General features: G+C 30.9%; 1 protein-coding gene and 1 long non-coding RNA gene across 2 annotated transcripts in view; one reads left to right on the plus strand and one right to left on the minus strand.

The window, feature by feature from the left end:
* LOC140060314 (uncharacterized) overlaps nt 1-23,228 on the plus strand; it is a 77,846-nt gene that overhangs the window by 53,520 nt on the left and 1,098 nt on the right. The window lies entirely within an intron of this gene.
* Nucleotides 4,643-12,158, minus strand: LOC140060618 (homeobox protein Nkx-2.2a-like). The gene is made up of 3 exons (XM_072106904.1): nt 11,848-12,158; nt 8,334-8,365; nt 4,643-5,323 (listed from the first exon to the last, which is right to left on the minus strand). The coding sequence occupies exons 1-3, from the start codon at nt 12,129-12,131 to the stop codon at nt 4,686-4,688; spliced, it is 954 nt and encodes a 317-aa protein (XP_071963005.1). The 5' UTR covers nt 12,132-12,158; the 3' UTR covers nt 4,643-4,685.

The following is a 23,228-nucleotide window of genomic DNA, read 5'->3' on the forward strand; positions in this document are numbered from 1 at the left end:
TTAAAAGAATACTCTGAATTTACAAAGATGTAACTGTGTTGATTGTAAAGCCTGATTGGAAAAGAAATAAAAGAATTAAAGAAGCGTTTTGGTCTACATCAATCAAACCTCAAACGTCTTCCATAACCAATGATCCCTGAAGTAGATGGGCCTTGTCTTCCATTGCGAATAACTTTATCAAAAACATCATCAAACAAAATGGTCTGATTCATCATGAACAAATTTTGTTGTTTTTAAAACTGTATTAAAAGTTTGTTTTTAAGTTATAATTCAATTACTAAAACTTTCATTTGTTCTTATTTATCCATAGTATTTACAGAATTTCCAATAAATTAAAGGCGTTGTCATGTATAGACGCATCCACATTTATAGAATTCACAGAATACTCGCTATCTCGATGTATACACGATGGATATGAAAATACCCGGCTTTCGTTCGAAATCCGCCAGAGATTTGGGGATTTAGGATCGGGTAATCCGGGGTAGCTAGTGTTGATGGACGTGTTAAGTGCGGTATTCCGGTGACTTTGACCAGTGTAAGGCTACCCAGACCACAAGAAGTGTTCAACCCAACTTTTAAACCGTCCTGTTTTTGTGGTGTGTAGGCATACGCATGCCTATTATATATACATACTTTGGAAATATGTCAATTAATAACTCAAAGCTCGTCGAGAAAACCTTTGTTACAAATTTGTTTAAATTTTTTTAAACTGATCCGGCATTGGTTACCTAAGTAGATAAGACAAGACAAGTGTAATAATAGAAAACTGCGTAGGCCTAATGCTAAAGCACGTACCAAAATGTTTGCACGCCGTCCTATAACATATACGATTAAGTTATGAAATGCCAACTTAAATAATGCTATAAGTAATTAAATAATGCTTTTCCTAAAAGGTTAATAGCCGACTGTACTCAATAGTGTTATTGTTTTTGAAGAAAATCACGACTTTGACCATTGTTAACAATAGTAGGCCTAATATTATTTACTCGGCATATTAATCACAATCCCTCCATGAGTAATTACTAAGAATAATAGGCCTGAGCATATTTAGGCCTAGCTTCTCTTTCTCAAATAAAAAAAAGAATTGATGAGTCCATATAACGCTATATCTTTGAGCCAAAAGCTTAATTGAATGAAATATACCTTGAATAATTAAATAATAAACAGCAATTTACTACACATTACAAAATGAACGATGAATAACATATACTCTTTAATTAACCCCATACAAAAATTCAACTGGGGTCACCTTTACATTAAATAAAACTTACGACGCATTACCGATATTACGGTGATGATAGGGGTTTTAGCCAATATAATAGGTGATTATGCTATTGTAGAAGAATTAAAACGAGCGATGGGCGCAATCTTGAAGATTAACCAATCAACTCGTTTTAGAACTTCTTTATTTTGTATTCCTTTAATCTGATACCAAGATCACGTAAAAAGCAAATCGGATCCTTTGAACTTTAAGTTACTGTTGAGAATAAGATTAACTGCAGCCGTCGAAAGTCAATAGTAGAATCAAACAGGTGTCGGATTGTAAAAGATAAATATGGTTAAACCTCGAAATCTTTTGAGAAGTTGAAGATGGTAATTGAAGCGAAGCTTTTGTAACTATCAAAAGAAAAACACAATCATTTCTTACCAAACAGCAATTCTTGAGAGCAGAAGAAAACCATGTGTTAACAAACAGCCAATCATAAGCTCAGAAGAATAAAACAATCATGTGTTGACAAATAACCAATCAATATCGTTCAACTGACGATTAAGCAGAACAATCAAAATAATAAGACATTGCACATTTGTACAGTTTTCAATTAAGAAATTTATTGTTTAAAAGTGACACTTTGTGTTGGTAATTTACGATGTCAATAAAATACCGTTGTAGGCCTACACCAATTTCTAATTCTTCCACAGGCCTACAACAACGCAGACCGTTGGTTTACTCCAATATTTACTTCTCAAACTACAAATTTACATTTCTATATACAGATAGCTTAATGCCAACACGTATACCCGGACTTCGGTTTCAATATGTACAATAATGTATTGCTGTAATCTTTATTTGCAAAATAATTTCTTGACATTATTTCATGAGAAATATTTAAAATATTACTAATACAATTAATATGTCATTAAATTAAAGTTTAAAATCCAAAATAAAGTAAATAATCATAATTTTAAAGTACTGTATAGGATTTAAACAATTAGGCCTATTAATTAAAATATTTAACGTTTACAATTGTGAAAATAAGTAGTTTAGGCCAAATAAAAATGTTTAAAAAAACCGGAACAGCATTAAGGCTTTATAATAGAAACCACAGCCCGGATATATTATTGTATTATTATATTAATTTATATGTCTATTTAGTAGGGCTATATGTTTTCTTAAAGATGTATTGTCCCCCAAAATCATGAAAAATAAAGATTTTTAAAATCGGACTTTGAATAGGCCATTTTGCAGTTTTAATGAAGTTGTTCACTTCCATAAGAAAAAAAACGGGGGAAAAAATTATTTCACCTATAAAAAGACAAAATAAACAGTTAAATTACCCAAAAACTCATTGTCTTCCAGACAATTTGACCATTTTTTGCTTTAAATTACATTTTTCTCAGGTAAATAAATTTTTTTCAGACCCAATTTTTTGTGAGAGTGAATAACTATTATATGACATTAAAATAACATATTCAACAAAAAAATGTAAAAAAATATTTTTTTAGGGGGACAATATATCTTTAATATAGTTGTATGCACTATTGCTTACAAGAATAAGTCTATAGTATCTGATGGATATTTCGGACAGTTAAGAACAATCACAATTATTCAGACGAAGAACAATTTGAAAGTGATTCAGCAAGGTGTGAGAATATAGATCATCCACAATAAATAATTTGTTCTTACTCTTGTATTAGGATTCCGTAAGAGGTTTTTCGACTTCCTTTTATTGTTACGATATATCATTGTGCAAAAAAAGCGATTTATATCATGATACAATTTACTTAAGCTCTTACTTAACTAATCAAAAGCGACGTACCATCCAACAGTCAAATTACTTTTATTGGTAGGAACCAGGCATAGGCCTAAGTGTTCGTTAAGTTTAAGTATTAAATGTATTCATTATAATTATAGGAATAATGGATCATACATTAAATACGAATAATCACAACAATAACTGAATGACAGTGCTTATTAATGTTTGTCACTAAAACAGCAACAACAGTCAGACAGACTGTTTGAATTCAGAATCGTTATATTGCAATGCTTGAAATTCGTATTAAACATGAGCCATAAGTAACTTTATCAATATAATACAGATTGTTATTAATATTCTTTATTCATAACATAACAAGTGGCATCATGCATTACAAATAAAATCACCAAAAAAGTTTCCAATTATTAATTTCTCCGTATCATACTAGTTGTATTGCAAAACATTATCAATTCGATTTTCTAATTAACAAATTAATTATAATGATAACCGTTTTAAAATAGAATTGTGAGTAATGAAGACCATAATTACGTCATCATCATTTTAGAAATACGTAGAATAAATCGGCCAAGGTTACTGACATTTTGTTACAAATAAAGACATGAAAACGTATAGAAAACAGAACAGTTTTTAGTCACTTTCTGTATGAAAATCAAAATTGATGTCTACCAAAATTCCTTTGTAGATTTACAAAGACGAATAAAGTTTCTTTCTGTGTTTGAATACTTGTAATTCTACTTTTCCCTGATAAGAATTTTTCACCCGATTCTCAGTGCTGTTACTCCACATATACTCTCTATTTCCGAGGTATCATAGAAATATTTGGTAAAACAGCATCACATGTGCTGCCTGTATCATGTAAGGTTAGGTTAAGAATTAGGTTACTAGATACATGTGATACACATGTGATGTTGTATTACCAATTATTCCTATGATACTTCGGAAATAGATACAGTACTGTAAATCGGCTGTAATTTCTACAGAAAACGGTTTGCAATAACAACAGTTAAACTAGATACAGTAGAAGCCCTCCTTTGGGTGAATCTCCTGTCCAAGGGAACCCCCTAAGTTTGGGCTCCCAAGGTGTGACATTAATAAAGGCTCTACTGTATTTAATTTAATTTCATATGTATATAGGATACAATAAATAACATGCTTTAACAACCAATTTTTGTTACTAAAGTAAAAAAAAAAACTGAATATGAAGTACATATTATAATGAAATATTTGTTTAATATTGCTGTTTTTGATTTACTACTTCTACGGTACTGATTTGCAATGTCACTCTGTAAATCCGAAAAACATTGGTAATTCAAAAACATAATTTGAATGACGTAATCAAATCGTAAATGATTAAAAGCGGACTCCCATCGTAGGATTCAAGTTATGTGGTTTTTCTTACTTTTTTCGTTCGATTTTTAAAATTTCGAAATGGTTAATTCAAATGTTCATATTATCATTGAATTAAGTTTTTTCAGGCAAGAACATTATTCGAATCGTTAACAAAATACAGGTATATGATTTTCATTACCAGAATAGGCCTACGGTATGCAATCATTGTTCAGGTAATAGCATCTCAATTGTACTGCTGTTTTTGTTTTTATTATTATTAAATAGTATTATTATTATATTCTTCTTTTACATCACAATGTTAATGGTTCATGAAGTGCCAGTCTCTATGCTTACACTGTTTCACCATGGCCAGTGCTGTGCGTTGGCAGACGCAAACGAGCACGCACTATTAAACGAACCATTGAACGAGTTTGGATTACTGAAGCTTGTCGTATTAAAGTTGCTGGCGAAAGACGTGTAAGGTGTGGAATAAGCCGGGTAGTGCTGGATATGAGACAGTGGAGGTGGCGGTGCTGATACCGCAGAATGCATGTCCTGGGCCTTCAGTTGGCAACTACCTATACCACCTAGGCCGGCACTTGTACAAGGTTTACCATCCCGAACCAGAACAGGTACAGCGACTCGGCGTGGTGAGGGTAACGGGTTCATGTCTAGCCCTTTCTCTTGCCGTGAACGTTTCAACTTGTAACGATGATTCTGAAACCAGATCTTGACTTGAGTTGGGGTTAATCGAATGATACTCGCTAAGTGCTCTCGTTCCGGTGCCGATAAATATCGTTGCTGACGGAATCGCCTTTCGAGTTCGTAAGTCTGAGCTTTTGAGAAAAGTACGCGTCGTTTCCTTTTCTTTTGTGATTCACCGGTTTGGTTCGAATCCGCTGTGGTGTCATTTTGAGACGGTGACGAGCAGTTATCGCTACAATCCGACTCGGCGTCTGATGTTTCGATTTGTGTTGTAGAATTTGTTTGTGCAATTGCTGCAATAAAACAAACGAGTATAATTTAGAAATAATAATAATCCTCACTGAAAAAGAAGTATTATTTTAAACTATAAGGACCCCAATTAAGTAGGTAAATAGAGGTTCCTAAATAAGAGGTGCTCCGATATTCAAACATATATTTGTTCTAGGGAAAGTGTCCCTTAAATAGAGGTGTTTCAAAAGAGGGGTTATATGGTAGTCAATGAACTGTTGCTGTGACTTTCAATATTAATTTGAAATAGTAAATACAGTTCATAAAAAAATATTTGAAAAAAAAAAGCGTTTGAGGTTGACCTTCACAAAAAAATATTAAAAATGAAACATAGGCTTAGTTTATAAAACAATATTAAGCCGATATTCGACATTATACTCTCCGTTTCGAAACCAACAGTAGGCCCTAAAGTTCATTTAACTCCTGTGGGCCTAACGTTCTATAGAACATTAAGGGGTTACTCACCCCATGTACCTCATATAACCTTTAAATCAGAATTAGCAATACGTCAGTATTTTGTACTAATATTGGAATTACAGTATATAAAATGATACAAATAAGCCGTTTAAGTGTTGATATAATTGAACTGGTCGACTTTTTCGGTAAGATTTAAATACGTCGTGCCATATTTACTATTTTATTGAATTACAGTACAGTGGAATTCTGTTTTAAAATGTCATTTTAATAAAGAAGTCTACTGAATAGGAGTTAGTCGTACTCTCAACACATATATGGTATATTGCCTCACGCTCTTTTCACGAGAATTGGTCCATGTAAAAGTGTGTATCCTGAATAGAGCTACGTCCATACTTGGAGATGGTGTCGTGTTGTTAAATAATGGCAAATCATATAAAGATTTGAACGGCGCCGTCTTCCGTTCCGTGAAACGAAACAAGTGTAAACATAGCTTTATGGTGTCCCAAAGAAAGGGATTCTACTATAATTGATTTCATTTATATACATTTTATATAAGAACCATGTTATTTTATTTGAAAACAATAGACAAATATTCTGAAATGAAAGCGTCAAATACGCAATGTTTTCGATCGATTTCCTTCAAGTTGTATATACACGTCCTTGTCCATTCAAACATGCAGTTGTAATTAAAACGTATTGAACACGCTACGTTATCAAATTAGGATGTACTCAAAATTAGAAAAACGTTTACTGTCAGTGATTCCTATTCTAATTAGGTAGAGTATTTTCCAATATTTTTTACGAATTCGATTTTGAATAAATAATAGTAAAAGAATACTTCATTAGGTATCATAATACTGGTTATTAGTACTCTCGTTTTCTTATTGTTGTTATTAGAATATGGGATTAGTCACAGATTACATAGTATTGAGTTTTTTGAAGGCGTGTGCTTGCAGTAGTATAACCAATTCGTTGTTTGTTAAGAGCAGTGGTGGCGCCCAGGAGGTGGGGGAAGAGGGGGAGCCATCCGCCGTCCGGGGAGAGCTGTTTGATTTGCGATGACCTAAGACCCAAAGTATTAATAAGAGCGTTCAAATGTCGTGCATCGAAAAGTGTCAATTTTTTTTCTTTGTTTCATTCTGTAGGCCTATATTATTATATTTCATTTCAGAATATAGTAGAGCCTTTCCATTGGGACACTTTCATGTGTAAAGAACGAGGAGGAAAAAAATACATTTTTGGCACCCTATTAAAGGTACACTTTGTTTGGTCCAAATACTGTTGTACTAACTAAATGTACCAGAGTCAACATTGAATTCCTGTTTAGAAATTACATTATTATGGGATACCTTCGGTCCCAACAACACTTAATACGGTACCTCCTGGCCGTAAGTTTTAAGCCCTGTCTACACTTTCAAACTTTATACGGCAAGAAGGGATGAGACCATTATATAGACACGATGATGTCATATCACTACCATATTTAGACACATAACTACCATATTTGGGCACATCACATTTGTTAGGGTAGATAGAGCTTAAAACAAACATTGCCTCGTCTCGTAATTTGAGTTTCTTTCTATCCCTTGCTATACTACGGTATATGTCATTGGTATTTTAAATAGTTTATACTAGGTTACTGACTTTTACTAAACGATAAAGTAAAGCCCGGTGGCTTATTTATTGAAAGTTTTGTCGGTCTATGTTTTTCTTATTAGCAAATTCAACGTGATTTTGATGTTTTATAGTTTACAAATCTGATTTAAATTTGTCCAAGAAGGAGTATGCAAAACTAAGACACGTTATGCAATTCCCTATGGCAACACATGACATTGTATACTACCCTACTTTACCTCAAACAAGAACGAAAATAAAAGTTTCTAAAAGCAAATACAACCAAAACATTAATTCATGTAGTGTCAATTAACTAAAAGGGAAATCAATTTGTGCTTATTTGTTTGAAGTGGTGGGAAATGAATTTGATCAGATGCATACGTATTTGACATAAACGCTACATTTTAGGATTGCTACGAAATTATAAGATTAATACTTCATTTTAAATGTTTATATTCGTCAGTATAAGGAAACACATAATGTGCTCGATTCTTAACTTTGAGATATACCTAAAGTATTGACCGAGAATTACAGTCGATCAATCTTAATTAACATTGATAGCGGGTTCACAAGAACGTTGAATGCGGCCGGCTCTGGAACTATCCACAAGCACTTGAAAGCAAAAGGACAGGGGAAATATAGATTTACCTGTCGCTAACATGAATCCAAATGCCCGTCATTCAATAAAAACAACTAACATATAAAACTTCATTTATGTCCGAAGATGTCAAGGAGCACTAGATTTTCTTAAGTTACCGTCGCATCCTAAACCCTTCTCATTGTTTTTTTCAAGATTGTTTTAATTTTCTACACTTTCGATAGGATTATATAACGTCAGCATTATGTATCAAAGAAACGGTACTCAAATGCGAGTTTGATTCGAGTTGACTTCGTTCTTTGTCTTGGAGACAATTTTCAAGTGGTTAGTTTCCCCATGAGCTGGATTTCGTGATTTCTAGGCTATCCGCCTTATAACTTCATGACATGAGTTAGAGGGCGTCCGTGTTTGCTGGTGACTGGTGACATATCAGATGTCTTATTAACTAACATGACATTTAACAGGAATCTTAGGCCATAGTAAACCTAATATTAAACCTTACAATTCCAAGTAAGTTAGTATGAATAGCATATTATATGACTTCACTTTCTGAGTTTATCTGAGGCTCTTTTCAAAAGTTCGTACAATTACATATTATTATATTGTTAATTTTCTGTGTAATTGTTTCTCTTCTTGTTTTTATTTGTATGATTTGTATATGGGTGTACTATCTGAAATAAAGACATGAATGAACGAATGAATTAGGACTAAAGATAGATTTTCTTAGTGTCTATTCACACAGTTAATTTGATTTGATTGAATATTTTTCGTGAATTTTACACACCATAATTTACTGTAGTGTACACAGTAAGTACTGAAATATTTCCCTTCGTTCGTTTTTATAGTTTGTATAGGTATTTATTATGACCATAATTTTATGGAAGGCCATCTTCGTAATAAAAGTAAACATAAACATAATAATACCATTAAAAGATAAGCTTTAGAAAGATAAGTTTCTATTCTAAATTTTGTTTTAATATTTAGCTAACTATCTTGACTGTTTGTCGACAGATCAAAGGTCAGAGAGATAAGCTACAAAAAAACGAATTCTATTCGACAGGGCCAAAAATGTTAATGTTTTCTTTCTATTTAGAGACTATATATGTGTATGGATACGTTTTATAAAGCAATGCCTAAATTAGATAGTAATTTATATCAAGAGGTTTAAAAACAAAACGATTTTATTTTATTTAGCCGAGAAATAATCAAAAGAAAAATGTGAGGCCTAGTATAAGGAACAGGTTGAAAAGTATAACATCGTTAACATTCAATTTGAAATACATATAGGCCTAGAAAATTGTTTCTTTTGATACGACAATTGTACCAGTATTAAATGAAATTAAATTCAGTAAACTCCTAATAGTGGGACACTTTAGGACCCACCAGACGTTGTTTTAAAACGCATTATTTCTCCTCATTCGTTTTACGGGGAAAGGGACCTCACATTTTAACACACTACTAGAGAACACGCCTTTTCAGAGAGACACCTATAATATTAAGGGGAAACTGTGTTGGGTCACACATCCTCTCCTCTAATCATAATTTTCTATAGTAGTAGGTAGGCTTTAAGCTAAATCGTATCGTTATGTCGAGAATATTGTAAACAATAAGACAAAGAAACTAAGGAATTTGGCCTATACATTATTAAAATAAAGTAGGCCTATTGAGTAGCGATTTTGTGGTTATTGTGTCGTAATAGGCCTACAGACAAACAGTGATATAACCAAATGCACTTGATATTAAACTGTTGTTAAGCAGGTACTAAAATAAACTAAAGTTTACGTTGAGTATCTGAATTGGTGCTTAAAGCAACCACTCGTGCGCTCTTAGTGTTTGACTTGTTGAAAACATAAGAGGCTGCGGCTTGACTTGGTATTAAGTTAGTTGAGTAACACGATAACTGGTCAAGTAGATGTATTAACAGTGCTTTTGGGTGTGATAAGTATAATTTAGGCTATAAGCACTACAATAGAGGGGCTTGTTTACATTTGGAGCATAATTCAATACTCGATATCCGTGTATAATTATATTAAGCAATACTTGAAAGGCGTTTAGGCGTACTAGAACTTGATAATTTGGCGCGAGACTTGCGTTTCCACTTAATAGTGCACTGGTTCGTAGGCCTAGCAGACCTACCTTAGTTCCTTTATCGTATTAAATACAGTCCGATAACGTGTCATTCAATGATCAATAGTTATATTGTACCTATTACTATCTTCTTTATTTAATAGTACTCACAATTATTATAATAATTGTAAACAATATTAAACAAAGAAACTAAGAAATTTGGCCTATACATTATTAAAATAAAGTAGGCCTATTGAGTAGCGATTTATATAAATGTAAATATTTTAATATAGACCTATTAACTATAGTTAATATATTAAAATATTTACATTATTAAATAATTTATAAAATAACATTGTGGAAAAAAAGTATAACAAAAAGTTTAATTAAAACAAAACGTTTGGTAGACCAAAAAATTTAAATTTAAAAAAACACTAAAACTAATAAACAATATAAATTATTTATAATTAACTAATTTATATAATGCAGATTATTAGATTATTATTAGCCTTAAACAATATTATCAGTTTAAAAAAAAGGAGCATAGCCTAAAACTAGAAAAAACATATCGCCTACATTTAAAAATAAAATAATTAATTATTGAATGTGAAATCAAACAATTAGACTTATATATAGCGCCTGTATCCATACTAATATATAACATATATAACACATAATTCTTGTTACTTTTCAAACTTCATTCTGACTGTACCTCACACTCTTAACGTTATGTTTACTCAGCTGCCGCCTCGTGTTTTTAATCTCTGATTAATCTACACTTTTTAAAATTATTAATTTGTAAACATTAATATAGATGTATTAACTACTCTATTGTAGCTGTGGACCATTAGAATACATATACATGAAAGTATAGGCCTACCAAATAGGCCTATATTACTATGCAAAAAGCTAGGCCTAAATGATTGTGTAATAAACATTGTACTAGGGGAGAATAAAATCACACACTCTTCCCTATTGTAGCCACCCTAGTTGTAGGCTTATACATTAATGTTTTACAATACACATACATTTTATAATTTAATGTTTCGTAGGCCTATTGGAGAATTTAAGTCATACACTGTAGGTTAAATAGTTTAATTGTTATTTTACAATACAAATGTGTATAAAATTAAATTATTTTCTGTTGGCCTATTCGCAGACGTACGCATGATATACAGTATAGAACTTCATTTTATTTTAGTTTATGGACAAACTATCTATTAAGATAGATTCAAAGTCAATTTATTCTAGTACTCTAGTATTAGTATTTCCTTATAGGAACACAGTAGAACCTTTCGTGTGGGACATTCCTATTTAGCAGGGTACACCCCTATCCAGCATTGGGCACCCCTATTAAAGGGACATATTTCCTATTTAGGGGACGTAATCCCAAATGTCTACCCTGAAGTGTAATATCATAAAACTGCTTTATAATAAATAGGTACAGTCAACTACAACTGTTGAGAATTATTATATTATGCCTCAATTAAACAATATAACTTGAATTTTAATTTGTTTGTATCAGATGAATAACCATTTCCCATATCGTCCTCTTATTAAAAACTAGCCTAAAGGATGGTCCTTTCTCATCTCCCATATCATCTAATTTTATTGTTTTTAATTGTAATTTATAAATATTTCTTTAAATTTAACTTATGGATGAATAGTTAATTAAAAAATTAACAGGAATTGACTGTTTGCAATGTGATACATTTCATTGTACCATGAACAAATCAATGTAATAAATAAATATTGATGTTTAAGACAATGGATATTTATTAAAATTGTTTGATATAATGATATAAAATAAAGGTATGTAATTCGTAAATGAACCTACCTGCATATTGAATAGGTTCCGATCCTTGTGTTTGTAGCCACCTTGTATACGGATTATCCGAGTTATCATAATAGTTATTCATTCCCCTATTCTGGCCGGCAACGATTGCCTCTCGTTGCTCTTGCCTGCCCGCCGGTGTACGTTCGTTAGGCTGTGATTCAATCGGAAGGCTAAGCGGTTGGTTGTGATCCTTGCTAACATCAGGGGAGATCTGAAGCTCTAGGATATCTTTCACTGAAAAATTTGTTTTTCCGTTCATATTTATGTCCGTCGGATCCATTAGGAATTTATCAGGTTTTCTTTTAATCTGGAAATGAGCAGAAACATAAAAAGATTTTATTTCACGAGGTTCATCAATACGCAATCTGATCACAGTAATCCGAAATAAACGACGTTGAACTTGCAGCAAGTTTTACAGTTACGTCAGCTGGAAGACATTTTATAAATTATTAGTGAATATGATTTCTTTAACTTGTTGAATTCATGATGTTTTAGAAAGAAACGACGAATATGGACAACAATATCAGGGCCGCCAACAGTCAAATTCATATTTGACAAAGATTATGTGAGGGCGCGATGGGCGGTACTTAGGTGACCGTCTGCAAATATTGCGCGTGAAATCAATTTGTCAATACAACATGCATCCGCCAACCCGTGGGAGTAAACCGTTCCGTTTGTTGAATAAAGGATAAGCGAAGTATAATATCTCATAATAAAAGATAATTATTGTAAATTCATACTGATCTGTTGAGCTTTAAACAATTTAATTGAGAATGTTTCTCGATATTGATGATCATATAAAAACACAGATTAAACCATAAAGAAAATATATAAAGCATGGTATTAAACAACAAAATATTCCCTTTTCTCACCATCCGATATAGCATAAACTAAACCCTATCGCACCCCATCCTCCATTTCTGTTTAACATACCAGATTTGAAACTCATTTATAAAATAAGGTAGGCCAACAATCAAACTTTTCCACAAAATTCTCTGACTCAAAACAGCGTTGCAGAACCTTAGAACTTATCATTTTGCCAAATTTATAAATCATGTTCAACTAAGCTTTTAGGCCTAGGCCTGCATACAGAGATCACTAAAAGTGTCTTTTCTGTTGGGTATTGACGGGAAAATATAAAATTGGTGTTGTACCGTAGTTGAGCACACTAATTGCTATTCCTATTCTTTCACCTAATACAATTTCTATATAGAAATCTTTAAAAGAAATATTAACTCGTAAAACCTAATTTTGAAATCATGTTCTCTACGTTTTATAATACATCCTGACACTAATATAACATACTTACCGGTACGACAACCATGTTTGACGCTGATGGGTACACAGACAAAAATGGAAGGTGAGGTGCCTGGAGTTCGCTAATAACGTGGTGTTGGTTTCAATTGGGATTAAGGAATGATTGAACCCAAAGTATAATTCATTCTGTAATCAGGCCTACGGCCCATTAGCTTGATCGTTGAACACGGAGGAATTACGTTTTCAAGTACCTATAGAAACGACTTGAAAGGGCACCAATTCTAATAATAATAATAGGAGCATTGATCCGAATGGGCTTAGGTATTATAGGTATCCATACGACTAATCCGCTCAATTTAGCTTAAAATGATCACCAACACCCTTCTAAGCCTATCAATTTAACTTTACATTAAAATTGACAATTTCACAAGCTTATGCTTTTAGGTGCAATTGTGAAGAGTTAATTTACTGAACTCTGTGTCGTTAAATAACCCATGACAAGCAACACGTGTGCCAATTAAGTTAACATAACTCTAAGTTTAGAAACCTCATTACCAAATTTAAAGAAATAATTAAAAGATGTAATTAAAACTACACAATTGTAGGTTGCCAGCATTGCTATACTTTTAATTGTTGAAGATGAACTCCTTAAAATCGAAAATTGCACTTGACGAATTATCTACCTAATGTTAATAGCTTGAATGATATAAGGTGCACATTTTCCAACTTTTTTTAGGAGTTATTTAGTTTTCTGTTTTTATATTACTAGTGCAGTTATGCAATGTAAATTTCATTTATAAAATGGATTAATGTTTGTGACTTGTATTGCAGAATGTACCATTCCTGTTTAGGGGTGTTATTGTCATATTTGTACGTACAGAATAACAATTTAATAAATAATAAAGAAAAGAAGAAAGGGAAATAATACCTATATAGGAGTTTCATTAATTCACAAATATTTTAAAACCTAATTTATGTAAATGTATGTTATTAATATTCGTTGCAACTAATGTTGTCTTTTCGTTAATTCTATTTTATTGAATTATGTTTTTCTTAACTGAAATACATTTTTGGAATTTATTCCTACTTTGCCATTGATTATTATATTAATAAGCAATTATTGTGATTTTTTTTAAATGTTCGTCCTCCCAAGACTTTTATTTAATATCATATTATCTTTATGAACAAAATTTTGTATAATAATTAATATTCCTAAGAAATAAATGCACTTATTTATTTGATTTTCTGATTGCCTCATAATTTGGAATGCTGTTAAAAATATGCGTGAGTCGAGTTTACAAAAAAAATGTTATGTTAAAATCGACAAAAATAAAGAGAAAATATATTTATCGTTCCTTTTTATACATATATTGAAAATTTGAAAAATTGGTGCGAATTGAACGCGCCACTCACAAGGCGGGGGTGTTGGGCATTTATTTTTGATAATTTGATAATTAGTAATCTCTAACCTTATAAATACGCCGGGCACTTACGCCCACTAAAAAATATTACTATCAAATTAAGATTTGTTACGGCTCAAATATTCGTTTCGTTTTTATACCATGATATTACTGTATTTATCGTTTAGAAGTTTAAAAATACTATTTAGAAATTAACATTAATCAATTCAATTCCTTTCAATTCAGATTGCGATCGTGTATCGGCAAATGTTCAAAAAGCGTAATTCCGTAGGCCTATTTAATTAACAATTATCTAAGTATATTTTTTTTTCGTGTTCAAACGCGACTCTCTATATAGCTCACTATGTCGGTTGGTTGGTCGGTCGGTCGGTAAACACTAACTCGAATTTTCTCACGCAACTGCAGCCATGTTTATGGCCTTGTTTAAGTTAATGACACGTCAACTTTTTGTAAGTCCATAACCTGTAATAATACTTCTTATTACTTGTAAAAAAGTAAAAGTATGTAATTTTAATAAAGTACCTGTTACCAGCATGAGTGTAAACAAATTAGGTTGATTCAAAAACTCGAAAAATTGCAGACGGATTAGAATAAGTAGAACATAGGAAGTTGTTTGTAGGATAGGAGACGATCACTTCCTGTATTTTAACATGATCCAACTGACCGGCAGAAATAAGTCGTTTCGATCGGTTAGTCTAGGCCAGGTTATCACTTGTGGACACTTTACCTTGGCATTAGGTATGAGCTTCCGTTTGATGGCCAGAAACAATACAACACAAGTAAAAATAACCCCTATTAAAATATTAGCGCCCGTCGACAAAAATAAATGATTTGTGAGGTTTTTATTTCTCACTGGACGGGGCTTAGTGAGTGGATTGACTGTGTTGAAAGAGATGTTTAACCTTTTATTACCCGAGAATATAAAAGTGATTGCTTGGAAATAATAATATAAATGTAATATTTATAGAAATGTCACATATTTGTATTTATTCTCACCTTCCAAAAATAAAAACAAATTATAAAAAGTTTAAGCATGTAATTTTCGGGTTTTCTACTTAGTATTATTTTTATTTAAAAAATGCAGATTTGAAAACGCCGAGATTTAAAAAGCGTGAAAATAATACATTGATTTATAGAGAGGGATATTGTTTCGTGAAAAGCAGCTTTATTCAATAAAATGCGATTTAACGTTTGTAACACCGTCGAAACTGTCTTTCTTCTATAAATATACTTCAATCGCAGTGATTACAATAACAAGGATGAAGGCTTGTCTAAAGCTCTGTCACTATCAAACTTTATGTGACAAATAAAATATGATGTGCCCATATATGGACACGATGACGTCATATCACTACCATATTTAGGTACATCATACTTGTTTGTCAAACTAGTTTGATAGTGTAGACAGAGCTTTAGATTTACGTGAGTTACTACCAAGCATCTTCGTTTGAGGTTTAAGTAACTTTGACAGATATAAAATGATGACCCAAAATGTTATATTTTAAAACCATCTGAACTTAATCACAGGCCAATTCGTCAATCAATTATCAATCAAATATAGATCAATGAATTACTAAATAAATCCACCATTTCATTTTATAAGGCCGATATTTCCGACATTGAGTATTTGAATGATGGTAGAAAAATATAGCACAGTCAATCATAAAAACAATTTCCGACATTTTGATTCTTTGTCAATGACAGTGAAAGATTGATAGAAATAAAATCGAAAGTAGAGATTGGTAACGACTGTTTTTAAAGCATGTTTATATTAAGACGGTACCAAACGACGATAAATAGATGAATGTACATTTTGTCCATAACAAAAGAAATGTTTTCAGCACAGATAGGATAAGATATTATATTGTCTTCAATGAAAATAATATTTTCACAAGTCAACAAAGCAAGAATACTCAGAAATCAACCGATGCAATGGTAAAAAAGAACAAAAACATTCATAGAATACAACGATGTATTTGTAGACCTATTTAATTTTTATTTGGTATATTAAAATAAATTTTAAAAGAAACTCATGATGATCTAGCAATTGGCGATTGTAAACAATGTATGGAATTCATTGTTATATGTTTCTTTTGAACCGATAAGATCGTTATTAATTACTTAATTAATTTTATGATCTAATTTCAAACATCTCCCAAATTATTCCTTTATGAATTGTGTATATTTGTGTTGTTGTAAAGCAACGGCAGATGTATGGTGAACTTTGTATCGGTTGATCTGATAAGTTCTCCTTCTGACTGACAGCTAAGCTATTTTAAAGCAAAATGTTGAGGTGAAGGTTAGGCTACTATTTGCCTGGCCTACCAAATCATTTTAATACAAACTGTATGTTTGTTTATCTGTGTTTTCCTGCACTAATTTACGATATTACTCGATTGACACGGAGCCCCTATTAACACACCACCCCCGCTAGTTTTACAAAACCATTTCTAGTAAAATAAAGGAAGAAAATATTTAAAAAAAAATTATTATTATGATGCGCTGAAGTATTTAAGTAAATGTTTCTAAAGTTAAAATATTATAAGGGGAAACATAGTGGCTTACTAAAATGTAGTTTGCGAATTCGTCATTACACATTTGGTGAAATAGAGGGCGCTATACAAAGCCGCGATCCAGAGCCATATATAATGGCTCTGCCGCGATCGTAAATTTTGAAGAAAAAAAACCCCCATTTTTTCCAATCGCTTTTTATAACCGACAATGCAATTATTTTGAATACACACAGTGTGAACATTACGGCATAATCAAAATGGTGATGAAAATCTTGGTTTTGTGTTACAAAATCAATGATTCGTGTACCAGGCTAGACGCCAAATTGTTTTGTAGGTGGCCGTTAAAGTGCACTAACAAGCTTCAAAACAGAAACCAAGCTAAGCTAAATTCAAATCGTAACAAAGTTCAAACTAAAAATATCTAATAATACATTAGTAACGTCACTGTGATTTTAAATCGTTACCTATGTCAATAAAATGTCAATAACTTTCACAAACTAATGATTTCATTGAATACACCAGCCTCGCCTTTAAACACATTTTGGCCATTATCACTAGTAATTATGTGCCATATAATATATATGGAATCGCTATTATATGGCACGATTGTTTTCTCAGTGGATTGCATTAAAACATTAAAATTTAAAACTGGCGTCATGCATTATGAACCGTATTTTGCAATGGCAATAAAGTCATTTAATATACAAACATAATACTGTAAATATGTAGTTATTCAATAGAGTATACCACGAGTTATAAATAGACTATACACGACGAACAGATAAAGCTAGTTATTTTGAATAAATTGAGACAAGAAACACTCATGGTAAGAAATACAGACCCGTGGAGATAGTCTGGCTAAACGTTTGATTGCAAATTTGGAGTTTGCTCTAGATTTCTAGTGTAGACTTCTGCAAAGTGTTCTGCGGGTTGTCGAAGTTACAGAAATTACTCCTTAGTCTGGCATGTACTCTTACATAATCACATGACTGCATAGTGTAATTTGATTGGCCTAACTTCTGCCAACTAATTTTCTGCGGTTTGGAAAGTGGTTGTTGCTATAGTTTGCAAACTACTAAAGTTTGCTTTACTAATTGGTTAGATATGCATATTTTAACAAACTCCGTGTTTGACAAGATAAGTTTACTATTGTAGAGAACAGTTGACAAACAAATTAAGGAACACTAGTTTGGAGAAGTTAGGCCATAAACTAGTTGTTTGTGAAGGCGGCCAATCAAATCATAGTCTTTGCAGTCATGTGCTTCTGCGGATGGATAACATTACAGCCTCAAGACCAAGGAGTTACTTTTATAATCCTTGTAGAGACAGTTTTAACTTCGCCAACAAGTGGCAGACTCGCATTGCTCCAATCAAAATGTTTGTTTGTCGGTAATCATTTTCATAGAGGGCGCTGTGAAGTAACTTTTTAATCAATAAGTTTGAGTTTATTTTAAAATAATTAATTTATACAAAAAGAAACCAATATTAAGATATATAGTAGAAATATTTTCATATAAATAATTCTAAAAAATTACTAAAATATTAATGTTTATAATAATATCTATTATTATAATAATGTTTATTCTATTTAAGTGAATATTACGATGATGTTTAATCAGTGGCAAATGTTATAGCGCCCCCATTATCGCCTGTTACCGGCGGAAGAATAATACTTGCTTTAATGACAACATTATTAATCGCGGCGAAATGAAAAGAATCATAAAATAATAGACTAAAATTATATATTTGAAAAAATCATTACAATATTTAATTTACTGAACACAAATGACCCTCTAGATTAAAAGAGTACTGAAATCAGCAACACGTTAAAGACCAAACCTTAATATATGCACAGTTATATGTAATGTGTATATTCAAATTTGTAGTTTTTTTACGTTGATTTTCAACAAATATGTCAATTAAGGGAAATTACTAGTAATGCGTAGAATGTATATGTTTTATAGATAATAAATCTGTAAATTTATGTTACTAAAGAATTTCAAGTAAAATAAAACAATTGTAAATTACAAAACATTCAAAGTATATTTTATCATGTTCATGTCTTATAGGGCCTATGAGTAAATCAACGAATATAATTTCAATTTATTCAAAATTATTGTTTCAAAAAGTAAGGTACAATGAATTAATAACTTGTTATATTAATGATTCAAAAACACTTTTAAGCGTTCTTTCCGTTTTAAAGAACCCAAATAACTTTATTAACTTGTGCCTCATCAGAAACTCCAGAAATAAACCATTTCTAATTATTGATAGTACATTTTAAATTTGTGCTTTCCTTTTTTGTAATTTTAATCGTTTTTATTCAGTTTTTTTTTGTATACTTTTACTTTTTTTACATTTCTTTGTAATTATTTTCGACTTTTTGAGTACCAAATACGAAGATTGTTACAGTTCCGTGTAAGTGTTTCTTTCATGTACAACTATTCGTTATTATGTAGAAAGAATGAGATAGATTTTTAAAAGAGATAATTATTAAATAATGTTTTATAATTTCCAATACTTTAGTTGGCCGAGACTGGTTAAGATAAATCACAAGATAAATAAAAGGAAAGAAGACAAAATAAATAAGAGATAATAATTAAATAATTGAATATTGTTTAGTTTTCATTGCTTTAGTTCACAAGAACAGGTTAAGCACAATATCTATGATAACTTTTCCTTTAAAGTACTCGATAGAAAAATGGAAAAGAAGAAAACAATAACTAAATAACGAAATTGATGAAATATCGAGAAATAAATCGAAGATATTAGTTTTGTTATCATGTTGTAATAAGAAGATTATTATTTGATGTAATATTTACTGCTCTCGGTACAAGGAAATCAGAAAAAAATTTATACCTTCTTTATTTTTTGAAAATCCAAATACTTTTAAATTCTGCCGTTTAATGTCATCACAGGATCCAATAATTACTGATAATCTATCTAAATTTATCATGCTTATAAGTTAAGATATATGTTTTGCTTAGAGAACGAAATTAATTAATTCATTTATCTTGTGACCATAAATTGCTTTATTTTTCAATGTAATTATTATTTTGTTAATTACTAGGGGCCAGAGGCCTAAAGTAAATAAAGTCAGGCGATAAGCTTGAATGAATGAATGAAGATAAAAATGTTAGTTCGAAAATAAAAATAATGTTGTAGGTAATAATAAGAATAGATTTACTTTGTTTCAATAGTAAAAATAACATTTTGGTTTTTAAATTATGAATAATAAAATGTTAAGATTATTAAATTATGAATAATAAAATGTTAAGATTCTTAATCAAAACTACTTTGAAAAATAAGGGCACTTCAATAAATAAGCCAATGATAATGATTTATATTATATAATTTATACGTTAAAATTCATTTATCTCAATAATAAAAGAAAATTAAGAAAAATTATATTTAGCAAAATTTATAAATAATTAAGATTATTAAATCACAATTAATAGGGCTATACTTTTAAAAATAAAATAAGGACACTGTAATTATTCATATGGTATTGTATAGGTAATTTTAGAGGTAGATAAGTTTTTATCAGTAATAAGAATAAAGAAAACAATTATATTATCAGAAATTTAAAAAATGATTAAGATTATTAAATCACAATCTCTTCTACTAAAATATTTATAAGATATAGGCATAGATAAGTTTAAACTTAATTTGTATCAGTAATAAAAAAAAATATAAAAAAATTATTTATTAGTCTAAATTATAAATAATAAAAGCTATAATTATAAACATTCTTAAATCACAACCACCTCTACTTCATTTTACAATGAATATAAGTGCGTATCACTTATAGTAAATTGTCACTTAAAACGAAGTAGAAAACTCTTATAACGATGCTAAGAAGTGACTCTTATAAATTATCTTACCGTAGAAAAGGTAAATCAGATGAATAGAAGCTTGTCACTTCTCAAATCACTGTCTAATAGCTAACAACAAACTCGACTCTTCAAGAAAACGTCTTCAAATGCTAAGTTCATGTGCTCATCTTCAAGTTTATATATCCCATCATGCAATGTTTGTTTTATGCGCGAATAAACGTAAAACTGGTTGCGCGCGAAATCTGTCCACTCAGCAGCGACGACGTTGTCCTAATACAAAGATAACCATATGTCAGAAATTAATAGGCCTAACATAACAATAACTGAATGATGGAACGTACGGCTACCTTAATTTCTTCCGCAGGTTTGAGTAGTACACAATGGCTCTCGTATTATATTAATGTTTACTGTCATATCTAACAATTGTTTTGAAACAAATAACGGAAGCCAGTTACCCTAATAAAATATCAAATATTGTCACCGAAATAATAGGAAAAAGCCGCAATAATGTTCAATTATTTTGACGTTCATTAAAAGAAGTTTGAATTAGGTCTACAATTGCTTTAACTTATTACGCTATAGACAATTTGTTAAAACCTGCTTTTTTGTTACAAAATTTAAAAAATTATCAACGAAGTATGAAACATTATATTTATATATACTTATTTCGATATTCGAATTTATCTAGAATTAAGGTAGCTCAGAGAAACATTCATGTCTAGTGACATTAACCGCAGAACCTAAAATAAAAAATTTTCCTATTTTATATGCAAATGAAGAATTCATGTATTTATAATAGACAAATTAAGACCTTCCTTCTATCTGCATGTTTCCCATACCCAGTTAGTTCTATTAAATCTCTATAAAATTATCAAACATGACGTGTAATCATTATCAATAATTTAATAATGATGATTGATCTGTTGATTAATCAATGTAATCCGTAAGCTTATTTCAAAGTTCTGCTCAGCTAATTAAAGTGTTCCGTATTATTCGTTTATGAAAGTCCGTATAATTTCGTTGACATAAGATTTCATTTGACATTTTGATAACGTGCCCGCTATCAACGATCTATGTTGACTCAACGCCGAAGTCCATCTGTTGTTGAAGAAACGGACAAGTTTGTCAGGAAGTATAACATTAACGGACAAATAGCAATTAACGGACAAATAGAATTGTTGACTACATAATGCTATACATTTTATAAACACACGGTCATAGGCCTAATGTTGAAAAAAAAATGTATGTCGCTATGTGTATGAATTGCTGTGCGCATGTCTGGTACGGTAACTCAACCACTAGAGGCGAACAGACGGTGCGCGCCTCATTTACGCGCCTCAATATTTTAGACATATGTCAAACAATACAAACACAACGTTGAGAAGTTTACTTAAATATTATGCAGTAAGGAGATACTGCTTTGTTGCACGCGTTATTTCATATGATAGCTGAGCACTTGAATAACCTGGAATCTAGGTAAATCCGGGACATTTCTCATGTTTACACGCCAGCGTCACATTCTTTTTAAAATTGCAATAATTAGGCCTACGATTTCATCTTCGTTTACACTGAAATATATCTTCTGTAGAACCCAGACTCGCTACTACGTATTCGTTCCCTACGCTATTAGTTGCTCAATTTCCTGAATCTTATATAAGAAAATTTATATTATTATTTTTATTTGTTATTGTTATTAGTATATTGGAGCTGAAAGTAATATCTTAATTATGATTGAAATACAATATTGTACCTTTTGATAATTTAATGACAGGATATTAGTACTTTCTGATACAAAAATCACAATGTGTCTACTTCCGATACACATACACCCAGACTGATAGCAATTATTATGTAATCAGATTTTTTTTAATAGAATATTTGGCTCATCTGGAATGAGATATTCGAATATTTATGATTTAAAAATCGCTTTGGCTAACCGATTTATCTTGTTTTTTTGTGGGTATCGCCCATATTTAATTTTATTTCATTTCTAAATATAATATCTATATTATTTATAAATTATTTTATTTAGGCCCTAGTTAATTATATAATATATTATAATAAAATCTTATATTTAGTTATTGTAAACTGTTGCTGTTTTCATGAGTTTGATTGTCTTGTCAAATTATAATTGTTCTATGCCTAATACTACTAATAGTCCCTAATGATCAGCTGGATGGACCCTCGTTAAATTAGTATCTCAGAAACTAAAATAAATAAATCACTATCCATTAATTTACACATACAATATATTGCACATAATATATTACACATAATATATTACACATAATATATTACACATAATATATTACACATAATATATTACACATAATATATTACACATCCAATA

Source organism: Antedon mediterranea, chromosome 10, assembly GCF_964355755.1.
Source record: "Antedon mediterranea chromosome 10, ecAntMedi1.1, whole genome shotgun sequence".
NCBI lineage: Eukaryota > Metazoa > Echinodermata > Crinoidea > Comatulida > Antedonidae > Antedon > Antedon mediterranea.

Coding starts and splice junctions, on each gene's coding strand:
- LOC140060618 (XM_072106904.1), bottom strand. CDS start 12,131: ATGGATCCGACGGACATAAATATGAACGGAAAAACAAATTTTTCAGTG. Junction 8,366..11,847: donor CCTATTCAATATGCAGGTAG/GTTCATTTACGA, acceptor ATATGTCACCAG/TCACCAGCAAACACGGACGC. Junction 5,324..8,333: donor ACGGACGCCCTCTAACTCAT/GTCATGAAGTTA, acceptor GTTTTATTGCAG/CAATTGCACAAACAAATTCT.